General features: G+C 38.1%; 1 protein-coding gene across 1 annotated transcript in view; it reads right to left on the minus strand.

Moving 5' to 3' along the window:
- Positions 1 to 20,466, minus strand: part of FMN1 (formin 1) — a 108,482-nt gene that overhangs the window by 40,844 nt on the left and 47,172 nt on the right. The window contains exons 7-11 of the mRNA XM_070756507.1: positions 17,439 to 17,500; positions 15,042 to 15,130; positions 12,229 to 12,358; positions 9,357 to 9,503; positions 2,723 to 2,782 (exon numbers count right to left, since the gene is read on the minus strand). Of these exons, the coding sequence (XP_070612608.1) occupies positions 2,723 to 2,782; positions 9,357 to 9,503; positions 12,229 to 12,358; positions 15,042 to 15,130; positions 17,439 to 17,500 (488 nt within the window). The remainder of the gene's footprint in view (positions 1 to 2,722; positions 2,783 to 9,356; positions 9,504 to 12,228; positions 12,359 to 15,041; positions 15,131 to 17,438; positions 17,501 to 20,466) is intronic.

Below are 20,466 nucleotides of genomic sequence, written 5' to 3' on the forward strand. Positions count from 1 at the left end.
AATTGGAATCCCACCAGTGAAATGCTTGTGATCTTCAAATTACATTTATAGTACATAATAATTGTAATATTTGATTAAAGACAGCTCACCATGCTAATAAAACTTCATTGTATTGTATTTATTAGAGTGAATTCCTTTATAATTGCACGGCCTTTTTCCTCTTTAATACCTCCTTTTGCCTTGGGCTTGGCTTCTAAATTCTGGAATTTCTTGCCAAAAATTCTAAATTCCTTTTTGGTTATCTTTTTACTGGCAGGTACCTGATGGATAAACTCTGTTTTTTCCTGAGTTCAAAATTATTTGACCGAATGCAGACTGTGGACCCTATCAATGTGGTTTTTGTGGGTCTTTGAACCATGCTTTAATGGCTCTTATTTGATTTGTACTGTGATGTAGCAAGCGTATCAGGAAAGACTTAATGAACTCAATCTGTATAGTCTGGAGGACAGAAGGAAAAGGGGGGACATGACCAAAACATTTAAATATATTAAAGGGTTAAATAAGGTCCAGGAGGGAACTGTTTTTAATAGGAATGTGAACACAAGAACAAGGGGACACAATCTGAAGTGAGTTGGGGGAAAGATCAAAAGCAACGTGAGAAAATATTATTTTACTGAAAGAGTAGTAGATCCTTGGAACAAACTTCCAGCAGACGTGGTAGATAAATCCACAGTAACTGAATTTAAACTTGCCTGGGATAAACATATATCCATCCTAAGATAAAATACAGAAAATAGTATAAGGGCAGACTAGATGGACCATGAGGTCTTTTTCTGCCGTCAGACTTCTACGTTTCTATGTTTCTAAGCTATCCTAATTAGAAATGCAAAATATAAACCCAATGAATAAATTAATAAATAAGCTACCACCTTCGTTCAGAGAGAATATGTCTCAAAAACAACCAGCTTTTGTGATGTCAGAGTTGGCTGATGACACCCACATTTATTTCGGGCAATGTTATTTATTTCCACAGTTCCCTAAATGGGGAGAGTGTCAAAAGTGTCTGGTTAATGAATAGTAACTTTTCCAGTCATCACGGAAATGTTTTCCTTGTTTATCCATTCATCTTAGTCTTGGCCCCTCGCTAAAAAGCATTGCGTAGCATGCAAGGAAAACAAAGATACAAAGTTATCTTTGCATAAGCAAATCCTAATTTTTAACTGTAATTTAATGGCTGGTAACTGTGTTTTTGCCCTTTATAGGACATTCTTTAGTCCAGAGAATTATTATGCAAGAATAAATAAAAGGAGTGATTTAGAACCATTCCCTTTTCTTTTTTCTTTTTATCTGCTCTTATTCATACTATCACAACTCTTTGAAGAAGATTTGAGGGCTGCTCCAGCATGAATTAAACCTCAAACTTTTATTTTCTAATTATGGAAATCTTCATTCCAGAGTGGCGCAGTGGCTTAGAGGTGGAGCCCTCTCCTCACAATCAAGAGGCTGTGAGTTTGATGCTAGGTAGAGGTATATAGTTCTCTCTCTGGGCACAATGAGAATATATCTGCTGAACAAAACTCCACACTGGCAACAAGAAGGGCATCTGGCCAGTAAATACTGCTAGCTCCATTCAGTTGTCCAGACTCCACACCACAAGGGATTATGGGGTTGTTAAAAGAAAGAAGATGATGAAAATCTTCACTCCATCATAAAATTTGGGTCTGCGGAAATTCACAGTTCCAATAATTACATCATCATCGTTGTCGTCATCATCATTATTAATAACAACAGAGTTGGAAGGGATCTTGCGGGTCTTCTAGTCCAACCCCCTGCTTAGGCAGGAAACCTTACACTACTTCAGACAGATGGTTATCCAACATCTGCTAAAAAGCTTCCAGTGTTGGGGCATTCACAACTTCTGGAGGCAAGATGTTCCACTGATCAACCATTCTGACTGTCAGGAAATTTCTCCTTAGTTCTAAGTTACTTCTCTCCTTGTTTAGTTTCCATCCATTGCTTCTTGTTCTACCCTCAGGTGCTTTGGAGAATAGGTTGACTCCTTCGTCTTTGTGGCAACCCCTGAGATACTGGAACACCGCTATCCTGTTTCCCCTGGTCCTTTTTTCTTTAACTAGCCATGCCCAGTTTCTGCAACTGTACTTCATGTTTTAGCTTTCAGTCCCCTAATCATCTTTGTTGCTCTTCTCTGCACTTTTTCTAGAGTCTCAATATCCTTTTTGCATCGTGGCGACCAAAACTGAATGCAGTATTCCAAGTGTGGCTTTACCAAGGCCTTATGAAATGTTATTAACACTTCATGTGATCTTGATTTTATCCCTCTGTCAATGCAGCCTAGAACTGTGTTGGCTTTTTTGGCAGCTGCTGCACACTGCGGGCTCATATTTAAATGGCTGTCCACTAGGACTCCAGGATCCCTCTCACAGTTACTACTGTTGAGCAATGTACCACATATACTGTACCTGTGCATTTTGTTTTTTCTTGCCTAAATTTATTTATTCTTTTCAAAGATCTCACAATCATAAGGGATTAGGAGACGTAGGAAGACAAGAAAAGCAATTCATGTGGTTTATGTTTCAACTTTAATCCAAGATGCAACACCACCACCACCCAAAAGCAAAATAATAGACAACAGTTTAATTTTTTCAGATAGCTTACTATCCTTACCTTTCCTGTTTCTTTTCTCATATAGGAATGGGATGAACATAATTCTACAGAACCTTCTTAAATAAAATACACATTGCAATAATTGATAAAAACTTACCTTATCAAAATGGCGTAGATAGTAAATTACAACATAATCTGCAAGGCTGATTCCTGTATCCTAAAAGAAAAATAAGATTTGAAAATATCAGAAAATGTGGGATATGAACAGAAAACAAATACAGATTGAAAAGAATATTCTACTGTAATTTATACTTCCTAAACTCTTAATAAAGGTGAAGTGACCACAAATTCTGTGAAAAGTAATAGTAAATAGTATAAAATAGTTAATTGCTATTGTTTTCTATTATTGTTGTATTTTCAAGTACAGTAATCCCTCGCCACTTCACGATTAATCTTTCGTGAATTCGCTATTTCACAGGTTTTTTTCAAAGGGATTTTTCAATGGGAAAAGAACACAGGGCAGTGACAGAAGAATGCTGCGACAGGGGAGGAAACTGCAGCGTCGGCCTCCTTCAGCCTGCATGCTAGCTGAGGGAAGCTGGTCTCTCTCAGCGGTCACCAGCGGTGCGTTGTTAACAATACAGGGTTTAAAGTCCAAATACTCGTTAAATACATAAAAAATATATTTCCTCTACTTTGTGGAAATTTGTTTTTCACGGGTGGTCTTGGAACACATCCCTCACGAAAAACGAGGGATTACTGTACTCTCTTTTTAACAATTTAAGGAGAAAAAACTCATCCCAAAAACTTTTATCTCTTAATGGGGATAATATATACTGCTCAAAAAAACTAAAGGGAACACTTAAGCATCACAATATAACTCCAACTAAATCAAACTTCTGTGAAATCAAACTGTCCACTTAGGAAGCAACACTGATTGACAATAAATTTCACATGTTTTCAGCACATCCAAATTTGTACAGAACAAAGTATTCAATGAGAATATTTCATACATTCAGATCTAGGATGTGTTATTTGAGTGTTCCCTTTATTTTTTTGAACAGTGTAGAATCACTGTTATAAAGTTTTTGTCATATTGTGGCTAGTTTTGTCATACCAAATATGTTTGACATGATCTGTAATGACTTGGACAGGGACTCAGTTGAAATGAGGCCATCTGAATCTGTACCTGATCACCATTCTAAAATTTGTCAGCAGCCCAGAAAATGGAATTCTTAGGCTCACTTCTCCCTGCTTGCTTTATATGTACACACATTGGGCTTGGCAAGAATATTATATAAGTATCAATTGAATTCCATACGATGATAGACATCACAGAATACATGATCGAGATTTTAATTCTTCTCAGATACCTCGCCAGAATATTAGGTTTGGGGAGAAAAGCTACCAGAGAAAGGAAACCAAGACATTAAGAGGTTGGAAGAATTAGCTGGTCATGTTTAGCCCAGGGAAAAGAAATCTGCAAAGGGGCATGTTAGCTCTCTTTGAATATCTGAAAATTTGGCATGTAAAAGGTGAGGTAGATGTGATCAAAGTTGTTCCAGAAAATAGGACAGGAAACTCTTTGGATTTCAATTGGGCATAGAGCAAAAAAAAAAGTAACAATAACAAAGGCGCAAATCTGGATAGCCATGGGCAGGGGAATGGATTAGATTATTTTTAAAGTTGACACCCCTGATCTATCATTCTGTTGTAATACATTTGCCACAAAGGAAAAGTCATTTGAAAAAAATTATAGACATTTCTCCTTCCAATTACACTGCACTATCAAGGCCAGAGAGTCAGTTTGATCTAGTGCAGTGATGGTGACATGTGGAGCCATTTCTGCTGGCACACGAGCCGTTGCCCAAGCTCAGCTCCAACGTTCATGTGTGTGCCGGCCAGCTGATTTTTGGCTTGTGCACAGGCTCTCAGAGGGCATTTTTGGCTTCCAGAGAGCCTCTAGGGGGATGAGGGAGGGCAGTGTTACCCTCTCCGGCTCCAGGGAAGCCTTTGGGACCTGGGGAGGGTGAAACAGGATCCTACTGGGCTCACCAGAAGTTGGGAAATAGGCCGTTTCCGGCCTCCAGAAGGTTTCCCGGGGTAGAGGGAAGAAGTTGTTTTCATCCTCCCCAGGTATTGAATTATGGGTGTGGGCACTCGCACGACAGTGCACACACATGTTTTTTTGGCACCCAAGGAAAAAAAGGTTTGCCATCACTGGTCTAGTGGTTTAAGGCACCAGATTAGAAACCAGGAGATTGAGTTCCAATCCCACTTTAGGCATGAAAGGCAGATGAGTGACTTCAGGCCTCTCTTTCAGTCCAACTCCCCTCATTTTGTGGGGAAAAGAGGAGGAGGAAAGAGTATTAAGTATGTTTATTTATTTATTTATTTATCCAATTGCTATGCCACCCAACTCCCTAGGGCAGAGATGGCAAACCTGTGGCATGGGTGCCACAGGTGGCACGCGGAGCCATATCTGCTGGCACACGATCTGTTGCCCTAGCTCAGCTCCAATGTGCATGTGTGTGTGCCAGCCGGCTGATATTTGGCTCACACAGATGCTCTGGGAGGGCATTTCTGCCTTCCAGAGAGCCTCCTGGGCAGTGGGGGAGTTCATTTTTACCCTCCCCTGGCTGCAGAGAAGCCTTTGGAACCTGGGGAGGGCGAAACACGAGCCTAATGGGCTCACCAGAACTTGGGAAACAGGCTGTTTCTGTCCTCCAGAGAGTCTCAGGGGGCCCCTGTTTTTGCCCTCCCCAGGCATTGAATTATGGGTGTGGGCGCTCACACATGTGCAATAGTGTGCACCCACGCTCTTTCGGCACCCAAGGAAAAAAAGGTTAGGTATCACTGTCCTAGGGACTCTAGGCTGCTCACAACAAGTTTGCTGCCTTGAGACATTTATAACAGGAATAAAGGTGAGATATATCATATCTTTTTGGAGTATAAGACACAGCTTAGTTTGGGGGGAATGCACTAGGGGACAAAATCTACCTACCAAGTATTTATCTGGTTAATAAATCTGTCCTCAATCTGGCCATTTATGGTCAGCTGAAACACATCATTTTATCCTATGGTTAGGGCTGAAAAAAACCCTTTTGCAGAGGGAATAGCAATGAAAACAAGCCTGCAAAGACTTAGGGCTGGGAAAAAACTTCAGATCAGCAATGAAAAAATGCTGAAAGCTGGGAAGATCATTACAAAGATTGTTAGCATTTCCTTCGGAATGAAAAACCTTTTTTGAAGGGAGTAGCAATGAAAACAAGCCTGCAAGCCTGGACGAGCTGGGGAGATTGTTAGGGCTGGGAAAAAAGCTTTGAAAAAGCTACCCTCAGAGTATAAGACACACCCAAATTTAGGGTGAAAAAAGGTGTGTCTTAAACTCCAAAAAGTACGTTAAAAAAAATCTAAAGGTCACCTTATGAACAATATATAAAACCTCCTATGGACCATTGCCAGCTTTTAACAGCCTAATTATCATAGAGGGGCGGGGCTTAGGAGAATGGTTGGGGCCAGAAAGAGGGATCTCTACATATTCTTCATTTCAGCTCTCAAGAATTCAGTAACAACTAGCCCTCATTAGTAATACTGTAGTCTTCCCTAGGACCTGTCCAGGGTTCTGAAGGATATATCCTTCAGCAGGATCACTTTCTGACCTCACTCTCAATGGCTTCTTGTTTATTAATCCCTTTCCCATGGTCCCTTGCTTCAAATCACTACCTGATGTGTCTATCTATATAATGTAGAATCAAACAATATGTCAAAAATTTTAGAACATTCATAGAGATGCAGTGTCATGAGTGTGCACTATGCTTTTCACAATATCGCTTAATTTAACATAAAAACCCCACTCCACCATCATCACTCCCCCAGAAAAACAAGAATTTAGGATTAATGGCAGTTTTATATGGGTACTCTTCAACATACATCAGTTTGCAGTGAAAGTTACAACAGCACTGAAAAAAATGACTTCACACTTACAGCTGTTGCAGTAGCCCCATGATAAAAAAAATCAGACACTTGGCAACTGACTCATATGTATGATGGTTGCAGTGTCATGGGGTCAACCGTCTGTGATCCTTTGACAAGCAAACTCAATGTGGAAGCCAGATTCACTTAACAACTATTAATAGTAAAATAGACAGTGGTGGGCTCCTATGGGAACGGTCAGGAACGCAGTTCCGGTAGCAAAATTTGGAGCTCCACCCCAGAGCACCCAATTTGCACTGAAAGATGTTGAAAGAAAATGCATAAGCCATGCCCACAGTGTGGTAGTAAAATTTTGGTAGCCCCTCACTGAAAATAGAGTAATAAAATCTATACATTAGGTATATCAAGGTTGCCTCAGCCTTCCATACTTCTGAGGTAGATAAAATGAGGACCCAGATTGTTGGGGGCAATAGGCCGATTCTGTAAACTGCTTAGAGAGGGTGTAAAAGCACTATGAAGTACTATATAAGTCTAAACGCTATTGCTATAGATATACCTTAATTACCATGTGTATAGATCAGGGGTCAACAACCTTAAACACTCAAAGAGACATTTGGACCCATTTCCTACAGAAAAGAAAACACGGGAACCACAAAACCTGCGTGGGTGTGGTCAACTTGACATTACTCACCCAGTCAAATGACTCCCAACCATGTCTACCCAGCCAATCATTAGGGCAGAGAACCAGTTGTTAAATTATTTGCCATACCCGACCCTGTGTCTGTCTCTCCCTCCTTCCCTCCCTCCCTCCCTCCCTCTCATCTGTTATATAAAAGGAAAGAAAAGTGTGCTAGAAGGCAAATGGAGGTGGGGAAGAGAAACCAAGACATGGAATGAATGGGTACAGATCTGAGACTGGCTCCTGGGGCAGGATTCCCTTTAACCCTGGGATACCTCATTGAATTAAGAGGACAGCAGAGAAATACATTTATCTGAAATTTAAATCATAAGGCACATAACAAGAAACTGCGTCAGGGAGAACCTATCACCATTTAGTTTCAATGTGAGGAATTTCAATCACTCTTTCACAACTTGTCTTCTTAGTGGTGGCACTGGATTTGTAACAGCACAACTCAGGAATGATGGGAGTGTAGTGCAGTAGCCTTTGGAGGGCCATCACATCCTTCTTCCTCCCTCCCTCCCCTTCTCCCCTAATTTCACCTTCATTCATTTAATCCTGAGTATTATGGTTCATTATTGTTAGTAGAAGCTCTCAGCAAACAAAACAGCAGCTGTAGTTTGTGGCTGAAGTAATCTTGGGCTGTCATTTACACACACGCACACAAACATACACACATACGCACAAACACACACTATTTTTATTACACTTGTAAGGGACAGGGAAGAAGAGACCCGGGCAAATCCCTCTCTGAATAGCCTCCCGCCCAAATTTTCACTACTTTCCTCTCTGATCCTCTGATGAACAGATCTCTCTCCCCCCCACTTTTGGACTCTGGACTGCCACACCTTTATTTTCCCCATTTATTGGGGGAAATTGGATTTTTATTGGGCCTTCCCTCACCAAAAGGAAAGCATGCCAAAAGGAAAGCCAGCCAGGATTCTTCTCCTAGAAGCCTCCTACCCTTCTCCCTGCACCATTCCCATAAGCCCCACTCAATCCCACTTCAGGACAGAGGAGCACACGCTGGAAACGTATGTTGGGATGACATTGGAGCATGACTTTTGACCTTCTGCCCTCAGCCCACAATTCTTCATGCTCTTCCAGGCCTGGCTGGCTGAGGAGTGTGGGAGCAGCCCTGATGCCTCTGCTTCTCCCCCCACAGCCACAGCCGTCGTTGCCTGGCTTCCTCAAAGGCGCAGCATGTTTCAAAGGTCTCAGCTCGCGCTTGGAGGTGTCTCGCTGCAAGAGCCAGGCCAGGCCTCTCCACCATCTAATTTGCCAATAGGGGCACTTTTGCTGGGCCAGCCGTTCCCCCTCCCACTGGGATTTTGTGCTTGGTGCTCGGCTGAGGGAGGGGAGCACTACCCCACACCGCTCCTTTCTTTCTCTTGGCCCAGCCGATGAGGGAGGAGGAAGGCCAGGCTGCCTGATTTGCCCCCATCATTCTCTCCCAAGCCTCTTTGCTCATAGAACTGCAAATGTGCCATGACTCAGGCAGAATCCTATTGCTGTGCAAAGGAAGTACAGGGGCTCTTCGCTCCCGCATTAAGGCTCTGGCAAGGAGCTGCAGTAGAGGGGTGAAAGAGCTGCATGCGGCTCTGGAGCCGCAAGTTGCTGACACTTGGTATAGACTAAGGAAGATTACCTTGATTAAATATACAGGAACCATTATTTGGGGGGAAAAAGGCTGACATGGAAGAGTCTGTTGTTATAACCAATTTCAATAAAAGTACAGTAGTTTTATCCTTCATCCAGAATTGATTTTCAGGTTTGGTCTACCGGATGGAGCTGACATTATGGAGAAATATATGTCTCACATATAAACAAAACAACAGCAAAGAGAAGAAAAACATTTTTCTTTCAAAGACCTATAGGGATTTGTAGTAGAAAGCAAGAGGAAGGAGAAAAATGACAAAACACACAACACAATATTGTAACACAAACTCCAATCCAATGTATGTGACATTATCACTCCAGTACAAAAGTGTTGTGCATGCATTATGAGTCTACGAAGAAGAGGAGCATAGAAATCCAATCCAAACACAACATATATTTTGTCATTTTAGTGTCATTTCTGTTAGGAGCAAATCTGTCTATCCACAAAACGTTGCTTACTAATTGAAAGACTGAGTGTAATTTAAAAATATTCAATTAAACTGCATACTGTACTTACTCTGCTCTTAACATCTTTTAGTTTGGGAAGTATTTCCAAGCCAAATCCATCTGCTTGACCACGTGTTTTATTTCCTCCATTCATATAATTTCCAAAAGCCAGAATTAAAGCTAAAACATTTTTCACACTTTCCATTGTGATCAACCCCTGAAAAATGTAGCAGGAATTTATAATATCAAAAAAATTACATGAAGAAATATTTAATGTTAGCTTTTCTTTATAAATGTATACAGTGAAATATACTAACAGAGAAATGCTATAATTCTATAATTAATAAAATCAATTCTGGGCCATGAAATTATTTTAAGAACCCATATTGCTCAAGTTAGGTAGAATATTAAATTAGGAATTCAATAATTATCACCTAGAAAATTAATTGGATGACTTTGAGCCTATTATTATTATTATAGAGCCATGGTGGCACTGTGATTAGAATTCAGTAATGCAGGCTAACTCTGCTGACTACCAGAAGTTCAATCTTGAACGACTCAAGGTTGACTCAGCCTTTCAAGCTTTTGAAGTTGGTAAAATGAGAACCCAGATTGCTGGGGGCAATATGCTGATTCTGCAAACCACTCAGAGAGGGTGGTAAAGTATTATGAAGCAGTATATAAATCTAAATGCAATTGCTATTATTAAACTTTTAATTCAGTAATTGAAGAGATAAAAATGGAGGACCATATTTTATCATCCATACTTTTTAAAGTAGATGGGTTTTAGATGCAGCATATAGAAATAATTTCTCATGTTGATATTTTGGCTGCTTTAACATTATTAGCTGCTAACACTGGATAAACGTTTTGCATAATAAATGAATATTCCAGACGTCAATAAAAAGTGAACAAAGCACAGAAGAAATTGAATGGTGCTTGTGTTATGTGGATCTCACTTGAATATACACATTTTGTATCAGAAGTACAAAATAACGTTTGTATCAAGAGTTAAGTGCTTTCTTTGCTCTCCTAACAAATCCCAAGGTCTGTTTCTCCACCTTAATTGGTATTCAAAGGGTGGGCTAACACAAAAAGAGGGCAATAATCTCTCCATCTCCTTTCTAGTAGTCATGAATTTGAAATCTTCTAGATTCAGAAATTATCTTCTCTCTTCTGGTAGATATGTAGAATTATACCAAGTTTGTTGAGTGATGAGCCAATACAAAACCTTCTCAACCCAATTTACGAATATAGGTTAAATTAGATTAAAAAAATTACTTTGAGGCCATTAGATAGTGATTAGTCCTCAGTTCTTTTTTCCCAGAAGTTATACAGTAGAAAAGTAAATGAAGTTCAAACTTCAACTATGAAGCAACATAACAGAATAGAATAGAATTCTTTATTGGCCAAGTGTGATTGGACACACAAAGAATTTGTCTTTGGTGCATATGCTCTCAGTGTACATAAAATAAAAAAATACATTTGTCACTGTAATAATCAATGTCACTAATTCAACCCAGTATAAACACAAAAATATTGTATCACTACATTAAATTTAAAATAAATATGCAAAAACAACATTCAAACTAGGGAATTTTTTAAAAAAAGAAAGTTGTTTTCTGCTTCAAAAGTTTATCTGAGAATCAAATACCTATTGTAGATTCATGAAATCCATTCTGGCCTCAAGTGTCACTGGGATCTCTTTGGATCCTGCCAGTGTTGAAATGGATACAGAACTTTGCTTTGTGCACTTGAAAATGAACAGATTCATTTGCGTTTTAAAAATTAGCCAATTTATTAGGACTTAAGCATTCACAGATGTAAGTGAAAGCTTACGGTATGCCATTATAAATGAGCTGGATTTTGCCAATTGTAATTTCAACAATTCAGAATATATTTTTTCATTTATGATTTTACATAAAAATATTTTTTAAAGTTGTTTAATTTTTTAATAGAAAGTCATTTTGACTTAAAATAATTGGCATTCAAAAAGATTAGAAAATGACATTTGTTAAGAAACACATTATACAGTGATACCTCATCTTACGAATTTAATTGGTTCTGGGAGGAGGCTCGTAAGGCGAAAAGTTCGTAAGACGAAACAATGTTTCCTATAGGAAACAATGTAAAACCAATTAATGTGTGCAAGCAAAAAAAATTGCAAAAACGGTGCTCTTTTGTCACCTTTTGAAACAGTCGGGAAGTTTGGCAAAAGTTCGGATTCGGGAGGCCACCGAGAAGCGCCGCTGCCCGGCTGTCACCTTCGCAGAAGAGCCATGGAGCTGCCGGCCGGTCGGGAGGCTCAAATGGAGGTGGGGAATCACAATAGGGAATTCCATGAGTGGAGCTTTGATGTCACGAAGACGTCCTTCCTGGAGTCCACGTTTCGGCCGGCCAGGAAGGATGTCTCCGTGACATCAAAGCTCCATCCATGGAATTCCCTATTGGGATTCCCCACCTCCGTTTGAGCCTCCCGACCGGCTAACAGCTCCGTGGCTCTTCTGCGAAGGTGACAGCCGGGCGGCGGCGCTTCTCGGCGGCCTCCTGAACCTGAACGCCGAACCCGAACTTTTACCAAATTTCTGGGTTTGGCATTCGGGAGAACGCTGAGAAGCCCCCCGGCTGTTTTGGAAGGTGAGAGCCGGGCGGCGGCGCTTCTCAGAGGCTTCCCGAACCCGAACTTTTGCCCAACGTCTGGGTTCGGTGTTCGCAGCGGCAGGTTCTTAAGGCGAAAAAAGTTCGTAAAAAGAGGCAAAAAGTTTCCGAACCCTGGGTTCGTATCTCAAAAAGTTTGTATGACAAGGGGTTCATATCACAAGGTTCTACTGTATATTATTTTAACTAGATTTGAATCAATTTTCTGTCATTTTTACTTTTAAAAAGTCATGTTCAATGAAGGAAAATAAACTTTAGAATGCTATAAATTTTGTCCCAAGTACCTTACAAACATGATGAATAATGTCAACTTTATGTTGAACTGCAATTATCCCTTCATTGAAGACAGATTGAAAGATTATACATTGGGCACGTTCAGCAAAGTTGGAGATCTGGGATAACTCATATAAAAATCTGGAAAAATAGGAATAAACATGTACATTTTCATCAAGTGGTTGCATTTTACATTATACAATCCAACATATCAGAAAATATTGACAATACATAAAAGGAGCTCTTTGCTATAATTTAAATTAAATTTAAACAAACAGTAAAGGTAACATAAACATTCTTTTTATCTTTACTGAAAAAGCTGAATTCAATATTCCAGCACAGTGTATACAGTCTGAAAGAAATAGAAAGGTCGAGATGCTGCCCTCTGCTGGAGAGAAACAAAACTAAAAACAAAAATTCTAGTCCCATTGTGAGTATGTGACATTTGATCAGGATCCAATGAGTAGGTATGCTATGATAAATTTATCATTCTCAGGCTTATTCCTAAAAAAAATAATCTTCAAAATAAAATCTTAATTCTATTCTATTTAATGTAACATAAGTATTCTATTTTCAATAATACAGATCTATTCAAAAGTAAATCCTGGTTAATTCGAGAGAGTAGCAAAGTAGATATAAGATTAAATTTAAACTTCTATCAAATATTGATGTTTAGAGTCTTGAGGCTAATCCAATATAGCACCCTTTAGGTATGATGTTCAGAACATTAATCATCTAGTCTAGATACTTATCTGACATTTAGTTATTATTATTAGGAAAATCACTTTACTAATTTTACTTTGTTGGGAACTGGTTGCTGTTTGAAATTATTTTATATAAATCATGAAGATTTCTATAGAGACAAAGGATATAAATGTTTTAATTAGTTATGTATTAATTAAACTGAACTAGAATTCTGACTCTAATTTAGTGTAGTGTCTTTCTTTGTTATAATCTTTTGTATCTATATAAGGATTAAACCTGTTGGAAGGTTTCATATCTGTTCTATCTTTTGGTGGTTTCAATATAACAGGTAAAATATAAATGTTGTACCATGTTAGGCGTCTCACTCAGTAGGAATAGTTTAGAAAGCCAAACTGAATGTTACATACATATTTGTCGATTTTCTTAAATAAAAAGCAAGTTTGGGAGGTTGCCATATAAATTGGAAGTATCTACTTCATTTCTGACAGTTGGGAAAAAGAAATTGCAGTCTTCACCAGATGCACTGAGACTCCAACCCTTGAATTCTTTCCCAACATAGCTTTTGCAGTTTCAAAACATCTGAACAGCAGCAGGTTTTAATCAGCTCCTTCTGTGGCTATTGAAGGCTCTCTTTGATTAGCATCTTTCTCTCCTGCTGTGGTACATATACTGATACTAGTAGCTGGATACCCATGCTTCATTACAAAAGTATGTGATCGGGCTTGATACATTGAAACGTAAAGCTTGAAAATTTAGGTAGAATGTGTAACACCTTAGAATCAGAGTGTGTTAATATAAGGCAAGTGGCAGTTGGAACAGAGTCCTTTTCAGGCAGGGGGGGAGTAGAACGTCTAAATCCTTAGCATCAGAATAGGTTAATATAATACTGTATAAGAAATACTAATGATCTGATGATCATTTCAAAAAATCCTTTCTCAGCGAGCACCTAGAAGCCAAGAAGAACATATGTGCCAAGTGTCAAGATTGTAGGCATTACAATTCTGGAGATTTCGTGTTGAGTGAGCGGTATTTGGTTTTTATATAGAGAGAGTTAGGGGATACATCTCTCTAATGTAATACCACATACCATAGCATTTTATTGCTTTTCTCACTATCATTGGAAGCATAAAGTTCTCTCCCATTTTACCCTCTGTAAAAAATGGATGAAACACTTCCACTTGACAGCAAGGGAAAGATAAGTTGCTTTAAACTTCTCTCTTAAAGCTACAAGGCATCAAACCTGTTATTTTAGTAACAGGAGCAGCAGCAGCAATTAAGATACAACACTTTTGTAGCATTTCCTACCGTCTCTAAAAGGTTACAACCGAGATGACTGGGGTGTAGAAAAAACTTCCTAAAAGCACAGAATTTCAATCTGGGTTGAATTTCCAATGCTTTTTTTTGTTTATGGAAAAAAGGGATAGCAATTAGGGGTGTCTGTAACCAAATATATAGCCTGATTCCAACTTAATTTTAACAGGATTGCTAAAATTTATATTTTAATTAATAGGATTAGTTTTTTAAAATGTATATTTTCTATATTCAAGAAATAATTCTAGGTAACTTGAACTCTCATTCACATTACTTGGCATGAAAAAGGTAACTGTTTGAAATTGCAATAGCAAATATTTTGATAAATTAAGATATTCTCCTCCCAGATTTAGCAACGGAAGAAGCTGTCTACTTTTCCAGAATCTCTGCATTTTGAGATCTTTAGCAAAAGCCCAGGGAGACATGTCCTAAGACTGGTCTCTCTACATCAGGTGGCAGCCTTAAGATCATCTTGGATTAACTATAAAAGCTAAGGAGGAACCAGAGTAGGAAACGGCTAGGAAACCAGCAAAAAATGTCAAGATTATAGGTTTGACTTGGAAACATTAAATCCTCCAGAGCACAGCAGTGGCCAAACCACTTCTATACTATTGTCAAGAAAACTATGTGAACATGTTTATGTAGTCACTAAGAATCATGCTCAACCAAAGGGAAATGAAAAACAAACAACAATGGTGTATTTGGGAATTCCTTCACATATTTTTCTGTCATGATGCTGTATCAAACATTCTGCTTTTCAAGAATGTTTTGAATGAATATGGGGAGCACCTTGCCCATAAGATCTTACTGTTCAGGTTTATCCAGAAGCTTCACTTCTTCTTCTGTTGAAGTGTGATAATGCTGCTTTATTTTTGCCAGTTCATCCTTCTGTGCTCTCTGTAGATTCAGTGATAAAAGCAACAGGGAGATTATCTTTCTTATCTGACAGCTGGGAATACTTCTACTTTTGGAAGTATGAAAGATTGAATTAGCTTCGACAAGTGTAGTTGGTTACGATCAAAACTGAGATCATCTTACATTTGCATAGTGCAAAGATTGGATTTACTTAAAAGTACAAAGAAAGAAAATATTTGCAGCACGTACTTCTATACTGTTTTTGACCTACAAGAAAAAATGTCTCCTGTGACCATATTTCTCCTCCTAGATTGAGCCAATTACATTATTTGTAAAATCTTCGGTTCTGTTCTACACTACACACTACTGACAACATACATAAACTTTGTATAAACTGATGCCTGAAGAAAAAAAAGTGATTCTATAATATAAAATTGCCATAAATATGGAAACAGATATAAACTTTAGTTTGGAAATGTTGATAAATTGTATAGCTGTACAAAGATAGGGTTTATATAAAATAATTCAAGTAATTAGATTTCTTAAGTTTCCTATTAAAAAGGAATTATTTTTTTCTCTTTCATTCTTCTCAAGATGTGATCAGAGATATCTATTAATCCAATCATCCAATTCCAATTCTTTATTATTTTTTTTAAAATGTTGTTTTGTAACAAAACAGAGAAACAACTTCAGCAATCATTTAAGAAATTCAGATACTTAAACCATAATGCACAGGCGTATTGATATCTGTTGCTCAATTAAAGTATTGTGACTAAGTGAATGTACTTAATGTGAAAATATTCTAAAAATGATCCAGATACTAATAATTTAATACAAATTATTACAAAATACACAAAGTGGCCCAATCTGCATTACAAACACCATTTATTTATTTATTTATTTATTTATTTATTTATTTATTTATTCATTCATTCATTCATCATTCATTCATTCATTCATTTGTATGCCGCCCCTCTCCGAAGACTCGGGGCGGCTAACAACAATAAAAAGACAATGTAACAAATCTAATATTAAAAAATAATCTAAAAACCCCAATTTAAGAAACCAATCATACAAACAAGCATGCCATGTATAAATTCTATAAGCCTAGGGGGAAGGGGAAAAAATTCAGTTCCCCCATGCCTGACGACAGAGGTGGGTTTTAAGGAGCTTGCGAAAGGCAAGGAGGGTGGGGGCAACTCTGATATCTGGGGGGGGCTGGTTCCAGAGGGTCGGGGCTGCCACAGAGAAGGCTCTTCTCCTGGGTCCTGCCAAATGACATTGTTTGGTCAACGGGACCCGGAGAAGGCCAACCCTGTGCCTGAAGGCTGTGAAGGTCTGGATTGGGGCTGAACAGATTTTAGCTTAACCCTAGAGTGAAGTGGGAATGGAGATTTTGCAATATCCTTCCCCTAGGAGTGGGGTGGGAATGGAAATATTGCAGTATCTTTCTCCTGCCACGCCCACCAAACCTAATCATGCCCACCAAGCCATGCCCACAGAACTGGTAGGGAAAAGAACCTGGATTTCACAACTGGTTTTAAGGCTTCCTGGCTCCAGTGATTTTCGTGACAAGTTGGTTAGAGTCAGTGAATGATTTAGGGCTACTGCTTGATGAGCAGGTAACAAATATGGCTGGGAAGAAGGCCTGTCATTGTGGTTTTAATTACTGTAGCATGCTGTAAATAGGATTGCTCCAGAAGAATATTTGGAAACTGTAGCTAATTCAGAATGAAGTTTGATGGACAGTTTTTGACTTTTAGTATTACATAGAATAGAATAGAATAGAATAGAATAGAATAGAATAGAATAGAATTTTTATTGGCCAAGTGTGATAGGACACACAAGGAATTTGTCTTGGTGCATATGCTCTCAGCGTACATAAAATAAAATATACATTTGTCAAGAATCATGTGGTACAACACCTAATGATTGTCATAGGGGTCAAATAAGCAATGAAGAAGCAATATTAATAAAAATCTTAGGATATAAGCAACAAGTTACAATCATACAGTCAACATGGGAGGAAATGGGTGAAAGGAATGATGAGAAAAACTAGTAGAATAGAAGTGCAGATTTAGTAGAAAGTCTGACAGTGTTGAGGGAATTATTTGTTTAGTAGAGTGATGGCGTTCAGGAAAAAACTGTTCTTGTGTCTAGTTGTCTTGGTGTGCAGTGCTCTGTAGCGACGTTTTGAGGTAGGAGTTCATATAATGCTGCTGTTTTGTATGCTGAACTGACTCTTAATAGGCTTTTGAGTTAAAGATAATGGTCCAAAGCCTTATGCCAAAGGGAGAGATTCATCTGGTTTCACTTCTAACCCTCAAATAAACTAACAGCATTTACTTACGTTTTCATATAGTGCTTCCAATGTTTCTAGGTCAACTACTGAATCATCCACATTTAGTACAGCTGTTGAAATAATAAAATAACAGATTAGTATGTTAACTGACATTGTTGCTTATCTCTTGTCATGAACAGAAAACACTTGGATAATGTTTTATTTTTTGGTTGAATGCTTCTTGTATGCTGTCACTGTCATAACTCTCCCCCGGTAGCTCACTGTATAAAAAAGAATACTACAGTTCTCTATTGTTTAAAACAAAATACATATTTTACTGACCATCTGCATTGGAGATTGGATCAGTAGGATACCTGCTAGGTGATTAGATCATTTACAATGCAGTGGATAGCATGAATGATACAAAAGCAGACACGAATCCCAGCGACCGATTAGGTCCCAGAGAGTTGGCCTTCTCCGGGTCCCATCGACTAAACAATGTCGTTTGGCAGGTCCCAGGGGAAGAGCCTTCTCTGTGGCGGGCCCGACTATCTGGAACCAGCTCCCCCTGGAGATTAGAACTGCCCCCCTTGCCTTCCGTAAACTCCTTAAAACCCACCTTTGCCGCCAGGCATGGGGGAATTGAGATATCTCCCCTGGGCCTATACATTTTTTGTATGGTATGTTTGTATGTATATCTGATTAATAATGGGTTTTTTAAAATGTTTTTAAATTATTAGATTTGTTATGAATTGTTCTATTGCTGTTGTGAGCCGCCCCGAGTCTACGGAGAGGGATGGCATACAAATCCAATAAATAAATAAATACATAAATAAATACATAAATAAATAAATGTATTGTGATTCTCTAATCATTAAAAGTCTTAACGAGAATTAACTCTGAACCAATGATATATTAATGTGCTATTATACACCTTTATATATAATATATAAATCTAAGCATTAAATTTATTCCAATATCAGTATATTTAGTATGGATCATTAATTATGAGATAATAATTTGCCTTGGTCATTAGTCAATTAGATTGTTTTGTATACAAAACATGTAATAAACATGAAGTGCCTTGAATTCAATTCCTATTACTGGTTGGTTACGCCTGAATTTACATTGATTATGATTGTTATGGCATTCCATGCACATATATTAAGTAAGACATATTTTTTTCTGTAGAACAAATTGATTAATTTATGAAACCATTACTGCAGAATAATCCCATGCTATGTACTATTGTAATGATCAGAACATCAGTTACCTCAGGAACAACTTGATCACTACTCCTTCAGGCATACCCGGTAAAAATAATTTCTGTTGAAGACTAATTTAATTGCATTCGGATTGGGGCAATTTTAAAAAACTGATGTTCCTTTCAAAAATAGTGATGCTAAGCTATCTTGGCAAACATAAAATGACTATATTGACAGAAAGTTCTGTTAGTAAAATAAATAAGTTTAATTAACTGCATAGCAGTACTGATCAAAACTCTCTTTTTTTGGCAGTTAGACTGACAAATTTAGAAGTTAGATCCTGAAGTGTTTATTGAAATCTTATTTTGCATTTATAGTAATCTTGGTGAACCTGGCAGCTTGATTTAAATATATTATATAGACTTCAGAAAGTGTGAGGTAGGGAACAAGATGTGAGAAGCCAGTAATTTTATTGGGTTCCTCCACCACTAAAACTCTTTTATTGAGACAGAATGACCACAGCCTGGTTTCTGAAATCCTTGTCTGTAAGGAAATTGGAATACACATTTTTCTATGGCTCTATGGTGTCTGCTCACCATACATAATAATTTATATACATAAGGATAATTAGTGCAATTATTGCCCCCAATAGCACATAATGACTGTCAGCATGGATAAAAAGCAGACCAGAATCACAAATTCAAAACCAGATATAAAAATACTTGGCAGCTGTATTGCTTAAGAAGGCAACATAAACGGCATATCAAGTGATTCCTCTGAGTGTGCTAATAGAAGGCAAACTTCCACTTTTTTCTTCTAAACCCAACACAAAGAACATGGATAAGAAATGACTAGACATAATTTAAAGTTTACTATACATTCATTCAAAACAAAATAACCTTTTAGGGTTCTGTAATTTTAAGAATTATAAATATCGTAAAAAATATGTGGTTATCTACAATTAGTTCCCAAAACTGGAGCCCACATGCCTTAGTCTATAATTTACATCAGAATCAGAATTAAGTCAGAAAAAATTGGTTATCCGTAGCTTCCAAGAATTGATGCGGTCAATAAACTAATTGGTAATTCTAACAAAACTATTGTTAATCCAACTCAGAGAAGCAGAAACCAGTACAAGACCAGTGGTGGGTTGTAAAATATTTTGCCATCAGTTTGCATGTGTGCTTGTGTGATACTTCTATGCATGTGCAGAAGCATCCTGGGTGGGTGGGCGGAGCCTCCCGCCACCAGCACTACTGGTTCTAAGAACTGGTCCGAACTGGGAGAAACCCACTGCTGTACCAGACACTCCCTCGCAAAATGGCAATCAAAGAAGAAACAATGTCAACAAACACCACTTCCTGTCCAAACTTGTTGTTGTTGTTGTTGTTGTTGTTGTTATTATTATTATTACAGTGGTACCTCAACATACGAGTTTAATTCGTTCCAGACCTGAGCTCGTAAGTCGATCAACTCGCATCTTGAACGAATGCCTTTAGACTTTGTTTTTCGCGCCTGGATAACTGGAAGCAAGGAGATTCTTGTGCCACCTAGTGGAAGTTTGGCCCCTATCCCGAATTTGAGCTCGGGTGTTGAACAGAAATTTCGCTCACGTCGCGGCTCGTAACTTGGAATACTCGCATGTGGAACAGCTCGTCTTAGAGGTACTACTGTATTATTATTATTATTATTATTATTATTATTATTATTATTATTATTAATTAGATTTGTATGCCGCCCCTCTCCGAGGACTTGGAGCACCTCACAACAAAATACAATGTCACAAATCCAATATATTAAACAACACATTAAAAACCCATTATTAAAGCCATACAACTCAGACAGACCATACACAATTCTACTGAAGTTTGCAATTCAAATGTCCTTCTATT

Source organism: Erythrolamprus reginae, chromosome 1 (genome assembly GCF_031021105.1).
Source record: "Erythrolamprus reginae isolate rEryReg1 chromosome 1, rEryReg1.hap1, whole genome shotgun sequence".
Taxonomy (NCBI): domain Eukaryota; kingdom Metazoa; phylum Chordata; class Lepidosauria; order Squamata; family Dipsadidae; genus Erythrolamprus; species Erythrolamprus reginae.